Source organism: Oncorhynchus mykiss, chromosome 5, assembly GCF_013265735.2.
Source record: "Oncorhynchus mykiss isolate Arlee chromosome 5, USDA_OmykA_1.1, whole genome shotgun sequence".
Classification (NCBI taxonomy): domain Eukaryota; kingdom Metazoa; phylum Chordata; class Actinopteri; order Salmoniformes; family Salmonidae; genus Oncorhynchus; species Oncorhynchus mykiss.
In genome coordinates, this window is record NC_048569.1 from 2,809,909 (window position 1) to 2,830,263 (window position 20,355).

At 40.2% G+C, this 20,355-nt stretch overlaps 1 protein-coding gene across 1 annotated transcript in view; it reads left to right on the forward strand.

The window, feature by feature from the left end:
• The window catches only part of LOC118964552 (ciliary neurotrophic factor receptor subunit alpha-like), a 361,591-nt gene that overhangs the window by 154,211 nt on the left and 187,025 nt on the right, over positions 1 to 20,355 (forward strand). The window contains exon 2 of the mRNA XM_036976606.1: positions 2,097 to 2,178. Coding sequence (XP_036832501.1) covers positions 2,097 to 2,178 — 82 coding nt within the window. The remainder of the gene's footprint in view (positions 1 to 2,096; positions 2,179 to 20,355) is intronic.

Here is a 20,355-nt window from a genome sequence, read left to right on the forward strand (position 1 = left end):
GTGTGGAGGGGAGATGTGTGGAGGGGAGATGGGTGGTGTTGTGTGGAGGGGAGATGTGTGGAGGGGAGATGGGTGGTGTTGTGTGGAGGGGAGATGTGTGGAGGGGAGATGAGTGGTGTTATGTGGAGAGGAGATGGGTGGTGTTGTGTGGAGGGGAGATGTGTGGAGGGGAGATGGGTGGTTTTGTGTGGAGGGGAGATGGGTGGTGTTGTGTGGAGGGGAGATGTGTGGAGGGGAGATGAGTGGTGTTATGTGGAGAGGAGATGGGTGGTGTTGTGTGGAGGGGAGATGGGTGGTGTTGTGTGGAGGGGTGATGGGTAGTGTTGTGTGGAGGGGGGATGGGTGGTGTTGTGTGGAGAGGAGATGGGTGGTGTTGTGTGGAGGGGAGATGGGTGGTGTTGTGTGGAGGGGAGATGGGTGGTGTTGTATGGAGATGTGGGGAGGGGAGATGGGAGGTTATGTGGGGTGGAGAGATGGGGGAGATGTGGGGTGGGGAGGTGTATGGTGGGGAGACGTGGGGAGGGGAGATGTGAGGTTATGTGGGAGAGGAGATGTGGGGTGGGGAGATGTAGGGTGGGGAAATGTGGGGAGGGGAGATGTGGGGGAGATGTGGGGTGGAGATGTGGGGTGGGGAGGTGTGGGGGGGATGTGGGGGGAGATGTGGGGTGGGGAGGTGTGGGGGGGAGATGTGGGGTGGGGAGGTGTGGGGGGGATGTGGGGGGGAGATGTGGGGTGGGGGGATGTGGGGTGGAGATGTGGGGTGGGGAGGTGTGGGGGGGATGTGGGGGGGAGATGTGGGGAGGTGTGGAGGGGAGATGTGGGGAGGGGAGATGTGGGGTGGGGAGATGTGGGGTGGGGAGGTGTGGGGAGGGGGGATGTGGGGGGAAATGTGGGGGGGAGATGTGGGGTGGAGATGTGGGGTGGGGAGGTGTGGGGGGGATGTGGGGGGGAGATGTGGGGAGGTGTGGAGGGGAGATGTGGGGAGGGGAGATGTGGGGTGGGGAGATGTGGGGTGGGGAGGTGTGGGGAGGGGGGATGTGGGGGGAAATGTGGGGGGGGAGATGTGGGGTGGAGATGTGGGGTGGGGAGGTGTGGGGGGGATGTGGGGGGAGATGTGGGGAGGTGTGGAGGGGAGATGTGGGGAGGGGAGATGTGGGGTGGGGAGATGTGGGGTGGGGAGGTGTGAGGGGGAGATGTGGGCGAGATGTATGAAGGGGAGATGTGGGGTGGTCATCCTCGCTGCGGAATCATTAAACACATTTAAAAAAAATGTTTTAACCTTTTTTAAATAGGCAAGTCAGCTAAAAACTAATTAGTATGTACAGTGACGGCCTACCAATGCCAAATCGGGACGACACTGGGTCAATCAAACTTTTACTTTTGATACGTAAGTATATTTTAGCAATTACATTAACTTTTATACTTAAGTGTATTTAAAACCAAATACGTTTAGAGTTTTACTCAAGTTATATTTTATTGGGTGACTTTCACTTTTACTTGACTAATTTTCTAGTAAGTTATCTTTACGTTTACTCACGTTTGACAATTGGGTCATTTTTCTACCACCGCCTACAGGCTGCCTGCTGGTCCTTTAAGAGCTGCTGCTGCCTCACCCTGCCTGGGGATGGCCCTCCCACAGATTAGCTGAACAATGCATAGGAAGGAGGACGGACAAACAGCAACGGAGAGAGAGAGATAGGAAAGAGAGAGACAGAGACAGAGAGAGAGAGAGAGAGAGAGAGAGAGAGAGAGAGAATATAACCTATTTCACTTGCTTTGGCAATGTAAACATATGTTTCCCGTGCCAATAAAGCCCCCTAAATTTAAATTGAATTGAGAGAGAGAGAAGCAGAGAGTGATAGATTGAGTGAGCAACGCAGAGGGGGGAGATAGAGGCAGAGAGATAGTGACTGAGAGAGAGAGTAAGAAAGAGAGAAGCAGATAAAGAGTGATAGTAAAAGGAAACAGAGAGAGAAGGGGAAAGCCTGTGCTTCAGCTCTGAGGCGCTAACCGTCTCCCTCCAGACTGACCGTGCAGTCCCGCCCCTCCCTGACCCAGCAGGACTCTGACATGCTCCTCTGTGTCTCTGTCTCCAGATGGCCAACACCGTAACGTTGCTGTGCTGTGTAGTGCTAGCTGCTGTGGTGGTGGCATACGCGCAGAGACGCAACCAGACAGGTAAGAACCAACACACTCCTACTACAACTACCCATCCTATCTATCTATCTATCTATCTATCTATCTCACTGGTTTTACCCTGCCTGTCTGTCTATTGATGAGATATATATTATATAACAACCTTGTTGCACATGGACTCATTATTGTTGTTGTTGATGTTGTTGTTGTCAGTGTAGTTGTCAGTGGTGTTGTTGTTGTTAGTGTTGTTCTTCTTGTCAGCGCCATTCTTTTTGTTTGTTGTTGTTGTTGTTGGCAGCATTGTTGTTGTCAGTGTTGTTGTTGTTGTTGTCAGTGTTGTTGTTGTTGTTGTCAGTGTTGTTGTTTTTTTCAGTGTAGTTGTCAGTGGTGTTGTTGTTATCAGCGGTGTTGTTTGTGTCAGTGTTGGTGTTGTCAGGGATGTTTTGTTGTCATTGTTGTTGTTGTTGGTGTTGTTGTTGTTGTTGCTGTCAGTACTGTTGTTGTCAGTGTTGTTGTTGTTGTCAGTGTTGTTTGTGTCAGTGCTGTCAGTGTTGTTGTTGTCAGTGTTGTTGTCAGTTGTTGTTGTTGTCAGTGTTTTTGTTGTTGCTGTCAGTTTTGTTGTTGTTAGTGTTGTTCTTCTTGTCAGCGCCATTCTTGTTGCTGTTGTTGGCAGCATTGTTGTTGTTGGTGTTGTCAGTGTTGTTGTCAGTGTTGTTGTTGTTGTCAGTGTTGTTGTTGTTGTCAGTGTTGTTGTTTTTGTCAGTGTAGTTGTCAGTGGTGTTGTTGTTATCAGCGGTGTTGTTTGTGTCAGTGTTGGTGTTGTCAGGGTTGTTTTGTTGTCATTGTTGTTGTTGGTGTGTTGTTGTTGTTGCTGTCAGTACTGTTGTTGTCAGTGTTGTTGTTGTTGTCAGTGTTGTTTGTGTCGGTGTTGTCAGTGTTATTGTTGTCAGTGTTGTTCTTGTCAGTTGTTGTTATTGTCAGTGTTTTTGTTGTTGCTGTCAGTGTTGTTGTTGTTAGTGTTGTTCTTCTTGTCAGCACCATTCTTGTTGTTTGTTGTTGTTGTTGTTGTTGGCAGCATTGTTGTTGTTTGTGTTGTCAGTGTTGTTATTGTTGTCAGTGTTGTTGTTGTTGTCAGTGTTGTTGTTTTTGTCAGTGTAGTTGTCAGTGGTGTTGTTGTTATCAGCGGCGTTGTTTTTGTCAGTGTTGGTGTTGTCAGGGTTGTTTTTGGTGTTGTTGTTGTTGTTGCTGTCAGTACTGTTGTTGTCAGTGTTGTTGTTGTTGTCAGTGTTGTTTGTGTCAGTGTTGTCAGTGTTGTTGTTGTCAGTTGTTGTTGTCAGTGTTTTTGTTGTTGCTGTCAGTGTTGTTGTTGTTGTCAGTGTCATTGTTGTTGTTGTCAGTGTTGTCATTGTTGATGTTGTTAGTGTTGTCGTTGTTGTTGTTGTCAGTGTCATTGTTGTTGTTGTTGTCAGTGTTGTTGTTGTCCCTTCTTCTTTGGTTCTGTCCTTCGGTCGCTGTTTGGATCAGAACATAGTGTATTGTGTTCTCAGAGCTCAGAGCCTGCTCTCTGTCACCTGACTATGGGGTTTGGAGGCTGAGTGAGACCTCAGAGGCCCTCCTCTCTCCCATCCTCCATTCCTCTCTCTTCCCTCCCCTCTGAGCAGCAGAGGACTGTCTCCTCTGTCACAAGTAAATGCAAGTAAAACTAAATGCATGCTTTTCAACCGTTCGCTGCTCGCACCCGCCCGCCCGACTAGCATCAATACTCTGGACTAGAAGTTGACCGATAATGATTTTTCAACGCAGATACCGATACCAATTATTGGAGGACCAAAAAAGCCGATACCGATTAATCGGACGATTTTTATTTATTTATTTGTGATAATGACAATTACAACAATACTGAATGAACACTTATTTTAACTTAATATAATACATCAACAAAATCTATTTAGCCTCAAATAAATAATGAAACATGTTCAATTTGGTTTAAATAATGCAAAAATAAAGTGTTGGAGAAGAAAGTAAAAGTGCAATATGTGCTATGTAAGAAAGCTAACGTTTCAGTTCCTTGCTCAGAACATGAGAACATATGAAAGCTGGTGGTTACTTTTAACATGAGTCTTCAATATTCCCAGGTAAGAAGTTTTAGGTTGTAGTTATTATAGGACTATTTCCCTCTATACCATTTGTATTTCATTAACCTTTGACTATCGGATGTTCTTATAGGCACTTTAGTATTGCCAGTGTAACAGTATAGCTTCCGTCCCTCTCCTCGCTCCTCCCTGGGCTCGAACCAGCAACACAATGACAACAGCCACCATCGAAGCAGCGTTACCCATGCAGAGCAAGGGGAACAACTACTATAAGGCTCAGAGCGAGTGACGTTTGAAACGTTATTAGCGCGCGCTAACTAGCTCGCCATTTCACTTCGGTTACACCAGCCTCATCTCGGGAGTTCATAGGCTTGAAGTCATAAACAGCGCAATGTTTGACGCACAACAAAGAGCTGCTGGCAAAACGCCCGAAAGTGCTGTTTGAATGAATGTTTATGCGCCTGCTTCTGCCTACCACCGCTCAGTCAGATACTTAGATACTTGTATGCTCGTATGCTCAGTCAGATTATATGTAACGCAGGACACGCTAGATAATATCTAGTAATATCATCAACCATGTGTAGTTAACTAGTGATTATGATTGATTGTTTTTTTGTAAGATAAGTTTAATGCTAGCTAGCAACTTACCTTGGCTTACTGCATTCGCATAACAGGCAGTCTCCTTGTGGAGTGCAACGAGAGAGAGGCAGGTCGCCATTGCGTTGGACCAGTTAACTGTAAGGGTGCAAGAAAATCTCCTTCCAGACTCATATTAAACATCTCCAATCCAAAATAAAATCTATAATCGTCTTTCTATTTTGCAACAAAGACTCCTTCACTCACGCCACCAAACATACCCTAGTAAAACTGACTATCCTACCGATCCTCGACTTAGGCGATGCCATTTACAAAATAGCCTCCAACACTCTACTCAGCAAACTGGATGCAGTCTATCACAGTGCCGTCTGTTTTGTCACCAAAGCCCCATATACCACCCACCACTGCAACCTGTACAGTTGTGGCCGAAAGTTTTCAGAATAACATACATGTTAATTTCCACAAAGTTTGCTGCTTCAGTGTCTTCAGATATTTTTGTCAGATGTTACTATGGAATACTGAAGTATAATTACAAGCATTTCATAAGGCTTTTATTGACAATTACATGAATTTGATGCAGAGTCAGTTTTGACCCTTCTTTGTCAAGACCTCTGCAATCTGCCCTGGCATGCTGTCAATTAACTTCTAGGCCACATCCTGACTGATGGCAGCCCATTCTTGCATAATCAATGCTTGGAGTTTGTCAGAATTTGTGGGTTTTTGTTTGTTCACCCACCTCTTGAGGATTGTCCGTTCTCAATGGGATTAAGGTCTGGGGAGTTTCCTGGCCATGGACCCAAAATATTGATGTTTTTTTCCCGAACCACTTAGTTATCAATTTTGCCTTATGGCAAGGTGCTCCATCATGCTGGAAAAGACATTGTTCGTCACCAAACTGTTCCTGGATGGTTGGGAGAAGTTGCTCTTGGAGGATGTGTTGGTACCATTCTTTATTTATGGCTGTGTCCTTAGGCAAAATTGCGAGTGAGCCCACTCCATTGGCTGAGAAGCAACCCCACACATGAATGGTCTCAGGATTATTTACTGTTGGCATGACACAGGACTGATGGTAGCGCTCACCTTGTCTTCTCCGGACAAGCTTTTTTCCGGATGCCCCAAACAATCGGAATGGGGATTCATCAGAGACAATGACTTTACCCCAGTCCTCAGCAGTTCAATCCCTGTACCTTTTGCAGAATCCGTCCCTGATGTTTTTCCCGGAGAGAAGTGGCTTCTTTGCTGCCCTTCTTGACACCAGGCCATCCTCCAAAAGTCTTCGCCTCACTGTGTCTGCAGATGCACTCACACCTGCCTGCTGCCATTCCTGAGCAAGCTCTGTACTGGTGGTGCCCCGATCCCGCAGCTGAATCAACTATAGGAGATGGTCCTGACGCTTGCTGGACTTTCTTGGGTGCCCTGAAGCCTTCTTCACAACAATTGAACCGCTCTCCTTGAAGTTCTTGATGATCTGATAAATGGTTGATTTAGGTGCAATCTTACTGGCAACAATATCTTTGCCTGTGAAGCCCTTTTTGTGCAAAGTAATGATGATTGCACGTGTTTCCTTGCAGGTAACCATGGTTGACAGAGGAAGAACAATGAACCCAAGCACCACCCTCCTTTTGAAGCTTCCAGCCTTGTCCTCGTCAACACTCACACCTGTGTTAACGAGAGAATCACTGACATGTCCTTTTGTTGCAGAGCTGAAATGCAGTGGTTATGTTTTTGGGGGAATGAGTTCATTTGTGTGGTAAAGAGGGACTTTGCAATTAATTGCAATTCATCTGATCACTCTTCATAACATTCTGAAGTATATGCAAATTGCCATCATACAAACTGAGGCAGCAGACTTTGTGAAAATTATTATTTGTGTCATTCTCAAAACTTTTGGCCACGACTGTATGCTGTAGTCGGCTGGCTCTCGCTATGTATTCGTCGCCAGACCCACTGGCTCCAGGTCATCTATTAGTCTATGCTAGATAAAGCTCTGCCTTATCTCAGCTCACTGGTCACGATAACAACACCCACCCGTAGCACGTGTTTTAGCAGGTATATCTCACTGGTCATCCCCAAAGCCAACACCTCCTTTGGCCGCATTTCCTTCCAGTTCTCTGCTGCCAATGACTGGAACTAATTGCAACAATCGCTGAAGCTGGAGACTTATATTCTCTTCACTAACTTTAAACATCAGCTATTTGAGCAGCTAACCGATCGCTGCAGCTGTACATAGTCCATCTGTAAATCTATCTACCTCATCCCCATATTGTTTTTATGTACTTTTCTGCTCTTTTGCACACCAGCATTTCTACTTGCACATCATCATCTGCTCATGTATCACTCCAGTGTTAATCTGCTAAATTGTAATTACTTGCTACTATGGCCTATTTATTGCTTTACCTCCTCATGCCATTTGCACACACTGTATACAGACTTTCTTTTTTTCTATTGTGTTATTGACTGTACACTTGTTTATTCCATGTGTAACTCTGTGTTGTTGTTTGTGTTGCACTGCTTTGCTTAATCTTGACCAGGTCTCAGTTGTAAATGAGAACTTGTTCTAAACTGGCTTACCTGGTTAAATAAAGGTGTTCTCAACTAGCCTACCTGGTTAAATAAAGGTGTTCTCAACTGGCCTACCTGGTTAAATAAAGGTTAAATAAAAATAAAACAAAAACAAGGTCGTACACAGATATCGGATGAGAGGGGGGAGTAGCAAGGAAGGGAGGGTGGAAGGGAGAGCTTAGACTGCTAGGGTGCTTCTGAGTACTCCAGGCTAGGAGTGTGTGTGTGTCTGTCTGTCTGCCTCTGTGTTGGCAGCTAACTAGAGGTAACACAGCGACAAACAGATGGTGCTACTGTACAGATTGTCACCTGTCTCTGTGTTGGCAGCTACAGTGGCTTGCGAAATTATTCACCCCCTTGGCATTTTTCCAATTTTTTTGCTTTACAACCTGGAATTAAAATGGATTTTTGGGGGCTTTGTATCATTTCATTTACACAACATGCCTACCACTTTGAAGATGCAACATATTTTTTATTGTGAAACAAACAAGAAATAATACAAAAGACTGAAAACTTGAGTCTACATTCACCCCCCCAAAGTCAATACTTTGTAGAGCAACCTTTTGCAGCAAGTCATTACACATATTCTCAATTGGATTGAGGTCTAGGCTTCGACTAGGCCATTCCAAGACATTTCAATATTTCCACATAAACCACTCAAGTGTTGCTTTAGCAGTATGCTTAGGGTTATTGTCCTGCTGGAAGGTGGAACTCCATCCCAGTCTCAAATCTCTGGAAGATTGAAACAGGTTTCTCTCAAGAATTTCACTGTATTTAATGCTGTCCATCATTCCTTCACTTCTGACCAGTTCCCCATTCCCTGCCGAAGAAAAACATCCCCACAGCATGATGCTGCCACCACCATGCTTCACTGTGGGGATGGTGTTCTCTGGGTGATGAGAGGTGTTGGGTTTGCGCAAGATGTAGCGTTTTCCTTGATGGCCAAAAAGCTACATTTCAGTCTCATCTGATCAGAGTACCTTCTTCCATATGTTTGGGGAGTCTCCCACATACCTTTTGGCGAACACCAAATGTGTTTGCTTCTTTTTATCTTTAAGCAATGGCTTTTTTTCTGGCCACTCTTCCATAAAGCCCAGCTCTGTGGAGTGTACGGCTTAAAGGGGTCCTATGGACAGATATTCCAATCTCCGCTGTGGAGCTTTGCAGCTCCTTCAGGGTTATCTTTGGTCTCTTGGTTGCCTCTTTGATTAATGCCCTCCATGCCTGGTCCGTGAGTTTTGGTGGGCGGCCCGCTCTTGGCAGGTTTGTTGTGGTGCCATATTCTTTCAATTTTTTAATAATAGATGTAGTGATGCCCCGTGGGATGTGAAAAGTTTCTGATATTTTTTTATAACCCAACCCTGATCTGTACTTCTCCACAACTTTGTCCCTGACCTGTTTGGAGAGCTCCTTGGTCTTCATGATGCTGCTTGCTTGGTGGTGCCACTTGCTTAGTGGTGTTGCAGACTCTGGGTCCTTTCAGAACAGGTGTATATTTACTGAGATCACTTAGATTGCACACAGGTGGACTTTATTTAACTTGATATGGCGGCAATCCCAATACCGGGATCGATATGACAACTACCAGTGAAAATAGAGGGAGCCAAATTCAAACCACAGAATTCTCATAATTACAATTCCTAAAACATACATGTGTTTTATATCATTTTAAAGGTAATCTTGTTGTTAATCCCACCAAAGTGTCTGATTTCAAATAGGCTTTTCAGCGAAAGCACCACAAACGATTATGTTATTCTCCACCAAACCACAATAAGCACAGCCATTTTCCAGTAAATTATAGCATTCACAAAAAGCAGAAATAAAGATAAAATGAATCACTAACCTTGAATTATCTTCATGTTCATGTTACACAATACATGCATGTTTTGTTTGATGAAGTTCATATTTATATGTGTGATTGTAACAGTCAGTCAGCCAGTCATCCTCTATTTCTGTGATTGTAACAGTCAGTCAGTCAGTCAGCCAGTCATCCTCTATTTCTGTGATTGTAACATCCAGTCAATCAGTCAGTCAGTCAGTCAGTCAGTCAGTCAGTCCGTCTGTCTCTATTTCTGTGATTGTAACATCCAGTCAGTCAGTCTGTCAGTCAGTCAATCAGTCAGTCAGTCAGTCCGTCTGTCTCTATTTCTGTGATTGTAACATCCAGTCAGTCAGTCTGTCAGTCAGTCAGTCAGTCCGTCAGTCAGTCCGTCTGTCTCTATGTCTGTGATTGTAACAGTCAGTCAGCCAGTCAGCCAGTCAGTCAGCCAGTCAGCCAGTCATCCATGAAACAAAATAGTAAAAACGCCAAGTGGGATGATACTTTTGCAAGGCACAGTAACTAGAGGTAACACAGTGACAGACAGATGGTGCTGCTGTACAGATTGTCACCTGTCTCTGTTTTGGCAGCTAATTAGAGAAATGTCCTTGTTCTTGAAAGAAAAGCAAATATTTTGTCCATTAAAATAACATCAAATTGATCAGAAATACAGTGTAGATATTGTTAGTGTTGTAAATGACTATTGTAGCTGGAAATTACAGATTTTTTATGGAATATATTCATAGGTGTACAGAGGCCCATTATCAGCAACCATCAGTCCTGTATTCCAATGGCACGTTGTGTTAGCTAATCCAAGTTTATCATTTTAAAAGGCTAAATGATCACTAGAAAACCCTTTTGCAAACCCATTTGCAATCATTAATTTCAGCAGAACTGAAAACTGTTAGTTGAGTATCAGGAGCATCAGCATTTGTGGGTTCGATTACAGCCTCAAAATAGCCAGGATAGATAATGGACAGTAACAGCAGTATACTGTAGGTAGGGGTAAAGGATAGATAATAGACAGTAACAGCAGTATACTGTAGGTAGGGGTAAAGGATAAATAATAGACAGTAACAGCAGTATACTGTAGGTAGGGGTAAAGGATAGATAATATACAATAACAGCAGTATACTGTAGGTAGGGGTAAAGGATAGATAATAGACAGTAACAGCAGTATACTGTAGGTAGGGGTAAAGGACAGATAATTGACAGTAACTGTCACGCCCTGGCCTTAGTATTCTGTGTTTTCTTTATTATTGTGGTTAGGCCAGGGTGTGACATGGGTGATTATGTGTTTGTCTTGTCTAGGGGTTTTGTAGATTGATTGGGTTGTGTTTAGTGTAGTATTCTAGGTAAGTATATGGTTGCCTTGAGTGGTTCTCAATCAGAGGCAGGTGTTTATCGTTGTCTCTGATTGGGAACCATATTTAGGCAGCCATATTCTTTGGGTATTTCGTGGGTGATTGTTTCCTGTCTATGTGTATTGCACCAGTTAGGATTGTTTCGGTTTTTCCACGTTTTCTTATTTTGTATAGTGTTCACGATATCATCTTTATTAAAGATGTTCAACCATAACCACGCTGCATTTAGGTCCTCCTCTCCTTAACAGGAAGAACACCGTTACAGTAACAGCAGTATACTGTAGGTAGGGGTAAAGGATAGATAATAGACAGTAACAGCAGTATACTGTAGGTAGGGGTAAAGGATAGATAATAGACAGTAACAGCAGTATACTGTAGGTAGGGGTAAAGGATAGATAATAGACAGTAACAGCAGTATACTGTAGGTAGGGGTAAAGGATAGATAATAGACAGTAACAGCAGTATACTGTAGGTAGGGGTAAAGGATAGATAATAGACAGTAACAGCAGTATACTGTAGGTAGGGGTAAAGGATAGATAATAGACAGTAACAGCAGTATACTGTAGGTAGGGGTAAAGGATAGATAATAGACAGTAACAGCAGTATACTGTAGGTAGGGGTAAAGGATAGATAATAGACAGTAACAGCAGTATACTGTAGGTAGGGGTAAAGGATAGGTAATAGACAGTAACAGCAGTATACTGTAGGTAGGGGTAACGGATAGATAATAGACAGTAACAGCAGTATACTGTAGGTAGGGGTAAATGATAGATAATAGACAGTAACAGCAGTATACTGTAGGTAGGGGTAAAGGATAGATAATAGACAGTAACAGCAGTAGACTGTAGGTAGGGGTAAAGGATAGATAATAGACAGTAACAGCAGTATACTGTAGGTAGGGGTAAAGGATAGATAATAGACAGTAACAGCAGTATACTGTAGGTAGGGGTAAAGGATAGATAATAGAAAGTAGCAGCAGTATACTGTAGGTAGGGGTAAAGGATAGATAATAGACAGTAACAGCAGTATACTGTAGGTAGGGGTAAAGGATAGATAATAGACAGTAACAGCAGTATACTGTAGGTAGGGGTAAAGGATAGATAATAGACAGTAACAGCAGTATACTGTAGGTAGGGGTAAAGGATAGATAATATAAAGTAGCAGCAGTATACTGTAGGTAGGGGTAAAGGATAGATAATAGACAGTAACAGCAGTATAGTGTAGGTAGGGGTAAAGGATAGATAATAGACAGTAACAGCAGTATACTGTAGGTAGGGGTAAAGGATAGATAATAGACAGTAGCAGCAGTATACTGTAGGTAGGGGTAAAGGATAGATAATAGAAAGTAACAGCAGTATACTGTAGGTAGGGGTAAAGGATAGATAATAGACAGTAACAACAGTATACTGTAGGTAGGGGTAAAGGATAGATAATAGACAGTAACAGCAGTATACTGTAGGTAGGGGTAAATGATATATAATAGACAGTAACAGCAGTATACTGTAGGTAGGGGTAAAGGATAGATAATAGACAGTAGCAGCATTATACTGTAGGTAGGGGTAAATGATATATAATAGACAGTAACAGCAGTATACTTTAGGTAGGGGTAAAGGATAGATAATAGACTGTAACAGCAGTACATGTGATGAGTCAAAAGAGTTAGTGCAAAAATGGTCAATGCTGATAGTCCAAGAAGCAATTGGTTAACTGTTTAACTAACTATTTAGCAGGCCCTCCGTATCTCTCCGTATACTGTAGTCCACGAACAGCTCCTTTGTCTTGCTGATATTCATGGAGAGGTTGTTGTCCTTGCAACACACTGCTAGGTCTCTGACTCTTGTCGTCAGCAAACTTGATTATAGTTTTGGTTCGTGGCCATGCAGTCCTGGGTGAACAGGGATTAAAGCAGGGGGCTAAGCATGCAACCCTGGGGGCCTCCGTGCGGAGGAGTCATCATGGCAGATATGTTGTTGCCTACCTCTACCACCTGGGGGCGGTAAGTGTTTAGTCCCAGGGTCCTTAGCTTAGGGATAAGCTTTGAGTGCACTATGGTGTTGAATTCTGAGCTGTAGTCAATGAACAGCATTCTCACATAGGTGTTCCTTTTGTCCAGGTAGAAAAGGGCAGTGTGGAGTGCTATAAACATTGTGTCATCTGTGGATCTGTTGGGGCTTTGTACGAATTGTAGTGGGTCCAGGGTTTATGGGATGGTGGTTTGGATGTGAGCCATGACCTGCCTTTCAAAGAATTTCATGGCTGCAGATGTGAGTGCTATGGGGTGATAGTCATTTAGACAGCTTACCTTAGTGTTCTTGGGCACATGGACTATGGTGGTCTGCTTGAAATATGTTGGTATTACAGACGGGGTCAGAGAGAGGTTGAACATGTCAGAGAAGACACTTGCCAGCTGGTTAGCGCATGGTCTGATTATGTATCCTGGTATTCCGTCTGGCCCTTGTGAAAGTTAACCTGCTTAAAGGTCTTACTCACATCGGCTACAGAGAGCGTGATCACATGGTCTTCCGGAACAGCTGGTGATCTCATGCATAGTTCAGTATTGCTTGTCTTGAAGCATAGAAGTTATTTAGCTCGTCTGGTAGGCTCGCGTCACTGGACAGCACTTGGCTGGGTTTCCCTTTGCCCTGCGACATCTGACCAGCGTCAGAGACAATGTATTAGGATTCTATCTTAGTCCTGTATCGACGCTTTGCCTGTTTGATTGTTTGTTGGAGGGCGTAGTGGGATTTCTTCTATGCGTCTGGGTTAGTGTCCCGACCCTTGAAAGCTGCTGCTCTAGATGGGATACTGCATTTAAAAAAATATTCAACCAATACAGATGAAGCAAGACAACTGGATGAAGCAAGACAGCTACATAAAGCAAGAGTAGACATTTTACTATATAATTATCAGCTAACTGAATCGTATTAATTTAACTGATTAGTATTGTAGTTAAGCAACAACATCACAAATACAAGGACCCAACCATCTGGTCAATAACAACAAAGACCCAACTTTCTGATGCCACACACTGGGATAAAAAATACTCCGAGTAACTTTTACGATATTTCTCATTCTTAATTATGCTCTGAGTTCATTCTCAGAAGTTATTCTCTTGAGTACGTTCTTATCAGCTAGCTATATGTGAATCACATTAATCTAGCTAGCAAGCTAGTTTTTTTCAAGTAAAGAAAAACACCTAAATCTAGTGTTAGTTTGCAATATAGATGGCCAACATTAGCAACACATTATTAGTGTGTAGCTACTTAGCTACCAATTCGTCATTAGTTAACCTGCGATCTATGACACTGTTGTGGATATTGTAGGATGGTAAACATGCCAGAATTAACACAGTATGTATTTATTAACTTGTAAACTATTGTAGTCAGGATATATGAGATGTGAATGTGCACTCGCTACAGGTCAAAACCAGAGCCATTGTTTTCAATATCTTTTGCATAATTTTTTCCGTGTTTGTTTTTCAACAATCCTGGGATGCTTCGAAATGTGCACAAACGAGATACGCATCTGAGAACTTTCCTCTGCGCACCATTTCACTTTCATTTGGACCAGGGGCAGCACCCACACACATTCATACCTCCTCCTCCATGCTTCACGGTGGGAACCATACATGCAGAGATAATCTGTTCACCTTCTCTGCATTTAACAAAGACACAACGGTTGGAACAATAACAATTATTTGGACTCAGACCAATGGACAGATTTACACCGGTCTAATGTCCTTTGCTCTTGTTTGTTGGCCAACGCAAGTCTGTTCTTCTATCAATATAACTCTAACCCTTCTATCAGTATAACTCTAACCCTTCTATCAGTATAACTCTAACCCTTCTATCAGTATACCTCTAACCCTTCTATCAGTATAACTCTAACCCTTCTATCAGTATAACTCTAACCCTTCTATCAGTATAACTCTAACCCTTCTATCAGTATAACTCGAACCCTTCTATCAGTATAACTCCAACCTTTCTGTCAGTATAACTCTAACCCTTCTATCAGTATAACTCTAACCCTTCTATCAGTATACCTCTAACCCTTCTATCAGTATACCTCTAACCCTTCTATCAGTATACCTCTAACACTTCTATCAGTATAACTCTAACCCTTCTATCAGTATAACTCTAACCCTTCTATCAGTATAACTCTAACCCTTCTATCAGTATCACTCTAACCCTTCTATCAGTATAACTCTAACCCTTCTATCAGTATAACTCTAACCCTTCTATCAGTATACCTCTAACCCTTCTATCAGTATCACTCTAACCCTTCTATCAGTATAACTCTAACCCTTCTATCAGTATAACTCTAACCCTTCTATCAGTATAACTCTAACCCTTCTATCAGTATAACTCTAACCCTTCTATCAATATAACTCTAACCCTTCTATCAGTATAACTCTAACCCTTCTATCAGTATACCTTTAACCCTTCTATCAGTATACCTCTAACCCTTCTATCAGTATAACTCTAACCCTTCTATCAGTATAACTCTAACCCTTCTATCAGTATAACTCTAACCCTTCTATCAGTTTAACTCTAACCCTTCTATCAATATAACTCTAACCCTTCTATCAGTATAACTCTAACCCTTCTATCAGTATACCTTTAACCCTTCTATCAGTATACCTCTAACCCTTCTATCAGTATAACTCTAACCCTTCTATCAGTATAACTCTAACCCTTCTATCAGTATAACTCTAACCCTTCTATCAGTATAACTCTAACCCTTCTATCAGTATACCTTTAACCCTTCTATCAGTATACCTCTAACCCTTCTTTCAGTATACCTCTAACCCTTCTATCAGTATAACTCTAACCCTTCTATCAGTATAACTCTAACCCTTCTATCAGTATAACTCTAACCCTTCTATCAGTATCACTCTAACCCTTCTATCAGTATAACTCTAACCCTTCTATCAGTATACCTCTAACCCTTCTATCAGTATAACTAACCCTTCTATCAGTATAACGCTAACCCTTCTATCAGTATAACTCTAACCCTTCTATCAGTATAACTAACCCTTCTATCAGTATAACTCTAACCCTTCTATCAGTATAACTCTAACCCTTCTATCAGTATACCTCTAACCCTTCTATCAGTATAACTCTAACCCTTCTATCAGTATACCTCTAACCCTTCTATCAGTATAACTCTAACCCTTCTATCAGTATAACTCTAACCCTTCTATCAGTATAACTAACCCTTCTATCAGTATAACTCTAACCCTTCTATCAGTATACCTCTAACCCTTCTATCAGTATACCTCTAACCCTTCTATCAGTATACCTCTAACCCTTCTATCAGTATACCTCTAACCCTTCTATCAGTATAACTCTGTATTTCTGATCAATTGATGTTGTTTTAATGGAAAAAATGTGCTTTTCTTTCCAAATCAAGGACATTTCTAAGTGACCCCAAACTTTTGAACGGTAGTGTGTGTATATATATATATATATACTTTGGACTCTGACATTGCTCGTTCTAATATTTCTATGTTTCCTATTCCATTATTTTACTTTTTATATTTATTTGACTTGTTGTGATTTGTTAGATACTACTGCACTGCTAGGAACACAATCATTTAGTTATGTATTACTCTACTGTAGAAACACAAGCATTTAGTTATGTATTACTGCACTGCTAGGAACACAAGCATTTAGTTATGTATTACTGCACTGCTAGGAACACAAGCATTTAGTTATGTATTACTGTACTGTAGAAACACAAGCATTTAGTTATGTATCACTCTACTGTAGAAACACAAGCATTTAGTTATGTATTACTGTACTGTAGGAACACAAGCATTTAGTTATGTATTACTGTACTGTAGAAACACAAGCATTTAGTTATGTATTACTGCACTGCTAGGAACACAAGCATTTAGTTATGTATTACTGTACTGTAGAAACACAAGCATTTAGTTATGTATCACTCTACTGTAGAAACACAAGCATTTAGTTATGTATTACTGTACTGTAGGAACACAAGCATTTAGTTATGTATTACTGTACTGTAGAAACACAAGCATTTAGTTATGTATTACTGTGCTGTAGAAACACAAGCATTTAGTTATGTATTACTCTACTGTAGAAACACAAGCATTTAGTTATGTATTACTCTACTGTAGAAACACAAGCATTTAGTTATGTATTACTGCACTGCTAGGAACACAAGCATTTAGTTATGTATTACTGTTGGAGCTAGAAACACAAGCATTTAGTTATGTATTACTGTTGGAGCTAGAAACACAAGCATTTAGTTATGTATTACTCTACTGTAGAAACACAAGCATTTAGTTATGTATTACTCTACTGTAGGAACACAAGCATTTAGTTATGTATTACTGCACTGTAGAAACACAAGCATTTAGTTATGTATTACTGTACTGTAGAAACACAAGCATTTAGTTATGTATTACTCTACTGTAGGAACACAAGCATTTAGTTATGTATTACTGTGCTGTAGAAACACAAGCATTTAGTTATGTATCACTCTACTGTAGAAACACAAGCATTTAGTTATGTATCACTCTACTGTAGAAACACAAGCATTTAGTTATGTATTACTGTACTGTAGAAACACAAGCATTTAGTTATGTATTACTGTACTGTAGAAACACAAGCATTTAGTTATGTATTACTCTACTGTAGAAACACAAGCATTTAGTTATGTATTATTGTACTGTAGAAACACAAGCATTTAGTTATGTATTACTGTACTGTAGAAACACAAGCATTTAGTTATGTATCACTCTACTGTAGAAACACAAGCATTTAGTTATGTATCACTCTACTGTAGAAACACAAGCATTTAGTTATGTATCACTCTACTGTAGAAACACAAGCATTTAGTTATGTATTACTGTTGGAGCTAGAAACACAAGCATTTAGTTATGTATTACTGTACTGTAGAAACACAAGCATTTAGTTATGTATTACTCTACTGTAGAAACACAAGCATTTAGTTATGTATTACTCTACTGTAGAAACACAAGCATTTAGTTATGTATTACTCTACTGTAGAAACACAAGCATTTAGTTATGTATCACTCTACTGTAGAAACACAAGCATTTAGTTATGTATTACTGTACTGTAGAAACACAAGCATTTAGTTATGTATCACTCTACTGTAGGAACACAAGCATTTAGTTATGTATTACTGCACTGTAGAAACACAAGCATTTAGTTATGTATTACTGTACTGTTGGAGCTAGAAACACCAGCATTTAGTTATGTATTACTGTACTGTAGAAACACAAGCATTTAGTTATGTATTACTGTACTGTAGAAACACAAGCATTTAGTTATGTATTACTGTACTGTAGAAACACAAGCATTTAGTTATGTATTACTGTACTGTAGAAACACAAGCATTTAGTTATGTATCACTCTACTGTAGAAACACAAGCATTTAGTTATGTATTACTGTACTGTAGAAACACAAGCATTTAGTTATGTATTACTGTTGGAGCTAGAAACACAAGCATTTAGTTATGTATTACTGTACTGTAGAAACACAAGCATTTAGTTATGTATTACTGTACTGTAGAAACACAAGCATTTAGTTATGTATTACTGTACTGTAGAAACACAAGCATTTAGTTATGTATTACTGTACTGTAGAAACACAAGCATTTAGTTATGTATCACTCTACTGTAGAAACACAAGCATTTAGTTATGTATTACTGTACTGTAGAAACACAAGCATTTAGTTATGTATCACTCTACTGTAGAAACACAAGCATTTAGTTATGTATTACTCTACTGTAGAAACACAAGCATTTAGTTATGTATTACTGTACTGTAGAAACACAAGCATTTAGTTATGTATTACTGTACTGTAGAAACACAAGCATTTAGTTATGTATTACTGTACTGTAGAAACACAAGCATTTAGTTATGTATTACTGTACTGTAGAAACACAAGCATTTAGTTATGTATTACTGTACTGTAGAAACACAAGCATTTAGTTATGTATTACTGTACTGTAGAAACACAAGCATTTAGTTATGTATTACTCTACTGTAGAAACACAAGCATTTAGTTATGTATTACTGTACTGCTAAGAACACAAGCATTTAGTTATGTATCACTCTACTGTAGAAACACAAGCATTTAGTTATGTATTACTGTACTGTAGAAACACAAGCATTTAGTTATGTATTACTGTACTGTAGAAACACAAGCATTTAGTTATATACTACCGTACTGTTGGAGCTAGAAACACAAGCATTTCGTTATGTGTTACTGCACTGCTAGGAACACCAGCATTTAGTTGTGTATTACTGTACTGTAGAAACACAAGCATTTAGTTATGTATTACTGTACTGTAGAAACACAAGCATTTAGTTATGTATTACTGTGCTGTAGAAACACAAGCATTTAGTTATGTATTACTGTACTGTAGAAACACAAGCATTTAGTTATGTATCACTCTACTGTAGAAACACAAGCATTTAGTTATGTATTACTGTACTGTAGAAACACAAGCATTTAGTTATGTATTACTGTACTGTAGAAACACAAGCATTTAGTTATGTATTACTGTACTGTAGAAACACAAGCATTTAGTTATGTATTACTGTACTGTAGAAACACAAGCATTTAGTTATGTATTACTGTACTGTAGAAACACAAGCATTTAGTTATGTATTATTGTACTGTAGAAACACAAGCATTTAGTTATGTATTACTCTACTGTAGAAACACAAGCATTTAGTTATGTATTACTGTACTGTAGAAACACAAGCATTTAGTTATGTATTACTATACTGTAGAAACACAAGCATTTAGTTATGTATTACTGTACTGTAGAAACACAAGCATTTAGTTATGTATTATTGTACTGTAGAAACACAAGCATTTAGTTATGTATTACTCTACTGTAGAAACACAAGCATTTAGTTATGTATTACTGTACTGTAGAAACACAAGCATTTAGTTATGTATTACTGTACTGTAGAAACACAAGCATTTAGTTATGTATTACTGTACTGTAGAAACACAAGCATTTAGTTATGTATTACTGTACTGTAGAAACACAAGCATTTAGTTATGTATTACTGTACTGTAGAAACACAAGCATTTAGTTATGTATTACTGTACTGTAGAAACACAAGCATTTAGTTATGTATCACTCTACTGTAGAAACACAAGCATGTAGTTATGTATCACTCTACTGTAGAAACACAAGCATTTAGTTATGTATTACTGCACTGCTAGAAACACAAGCATTTAGTTATGTATTACTGTACTGTAGAAACACAAGCATTTAGTTATGTATTACTCTACTGTAGAAACACAAGCATTTAGTTATGTATTACTGTACTGTAGAAACACAAGCATTTAGTTATGTATTACTGTACTGTAGAAACACAAGCATTTAGTTATGTATTACTCTACTGTAGAAACACAAGCATTTAGTTATGTATTACTGTGCTGTAGAAACACAAGCATTTAGTTATGTATTACTCTACTGTAGAAACACAAGCATTTAGTTATGTATCACTCTACTGTAGAAACACAAGCATTTAGTTATGTATCACTCTACTGTAGAAACACCAGCATTTAGTTGTGTATTACTGTGCTGTAGAAACACAAGCATTTAGTTATGTATTACTCTACTGTAGAAACACAAGCATTTAGTTATGTATCACTCTACTGTAGAAACACAAGCATTTAGTTATGTATCACTCTACTGTAGAAACACAAGCATTTAGTTATGTATTACTGTACTGTAGAAACACAAGCATTTAGTTATGTATTAC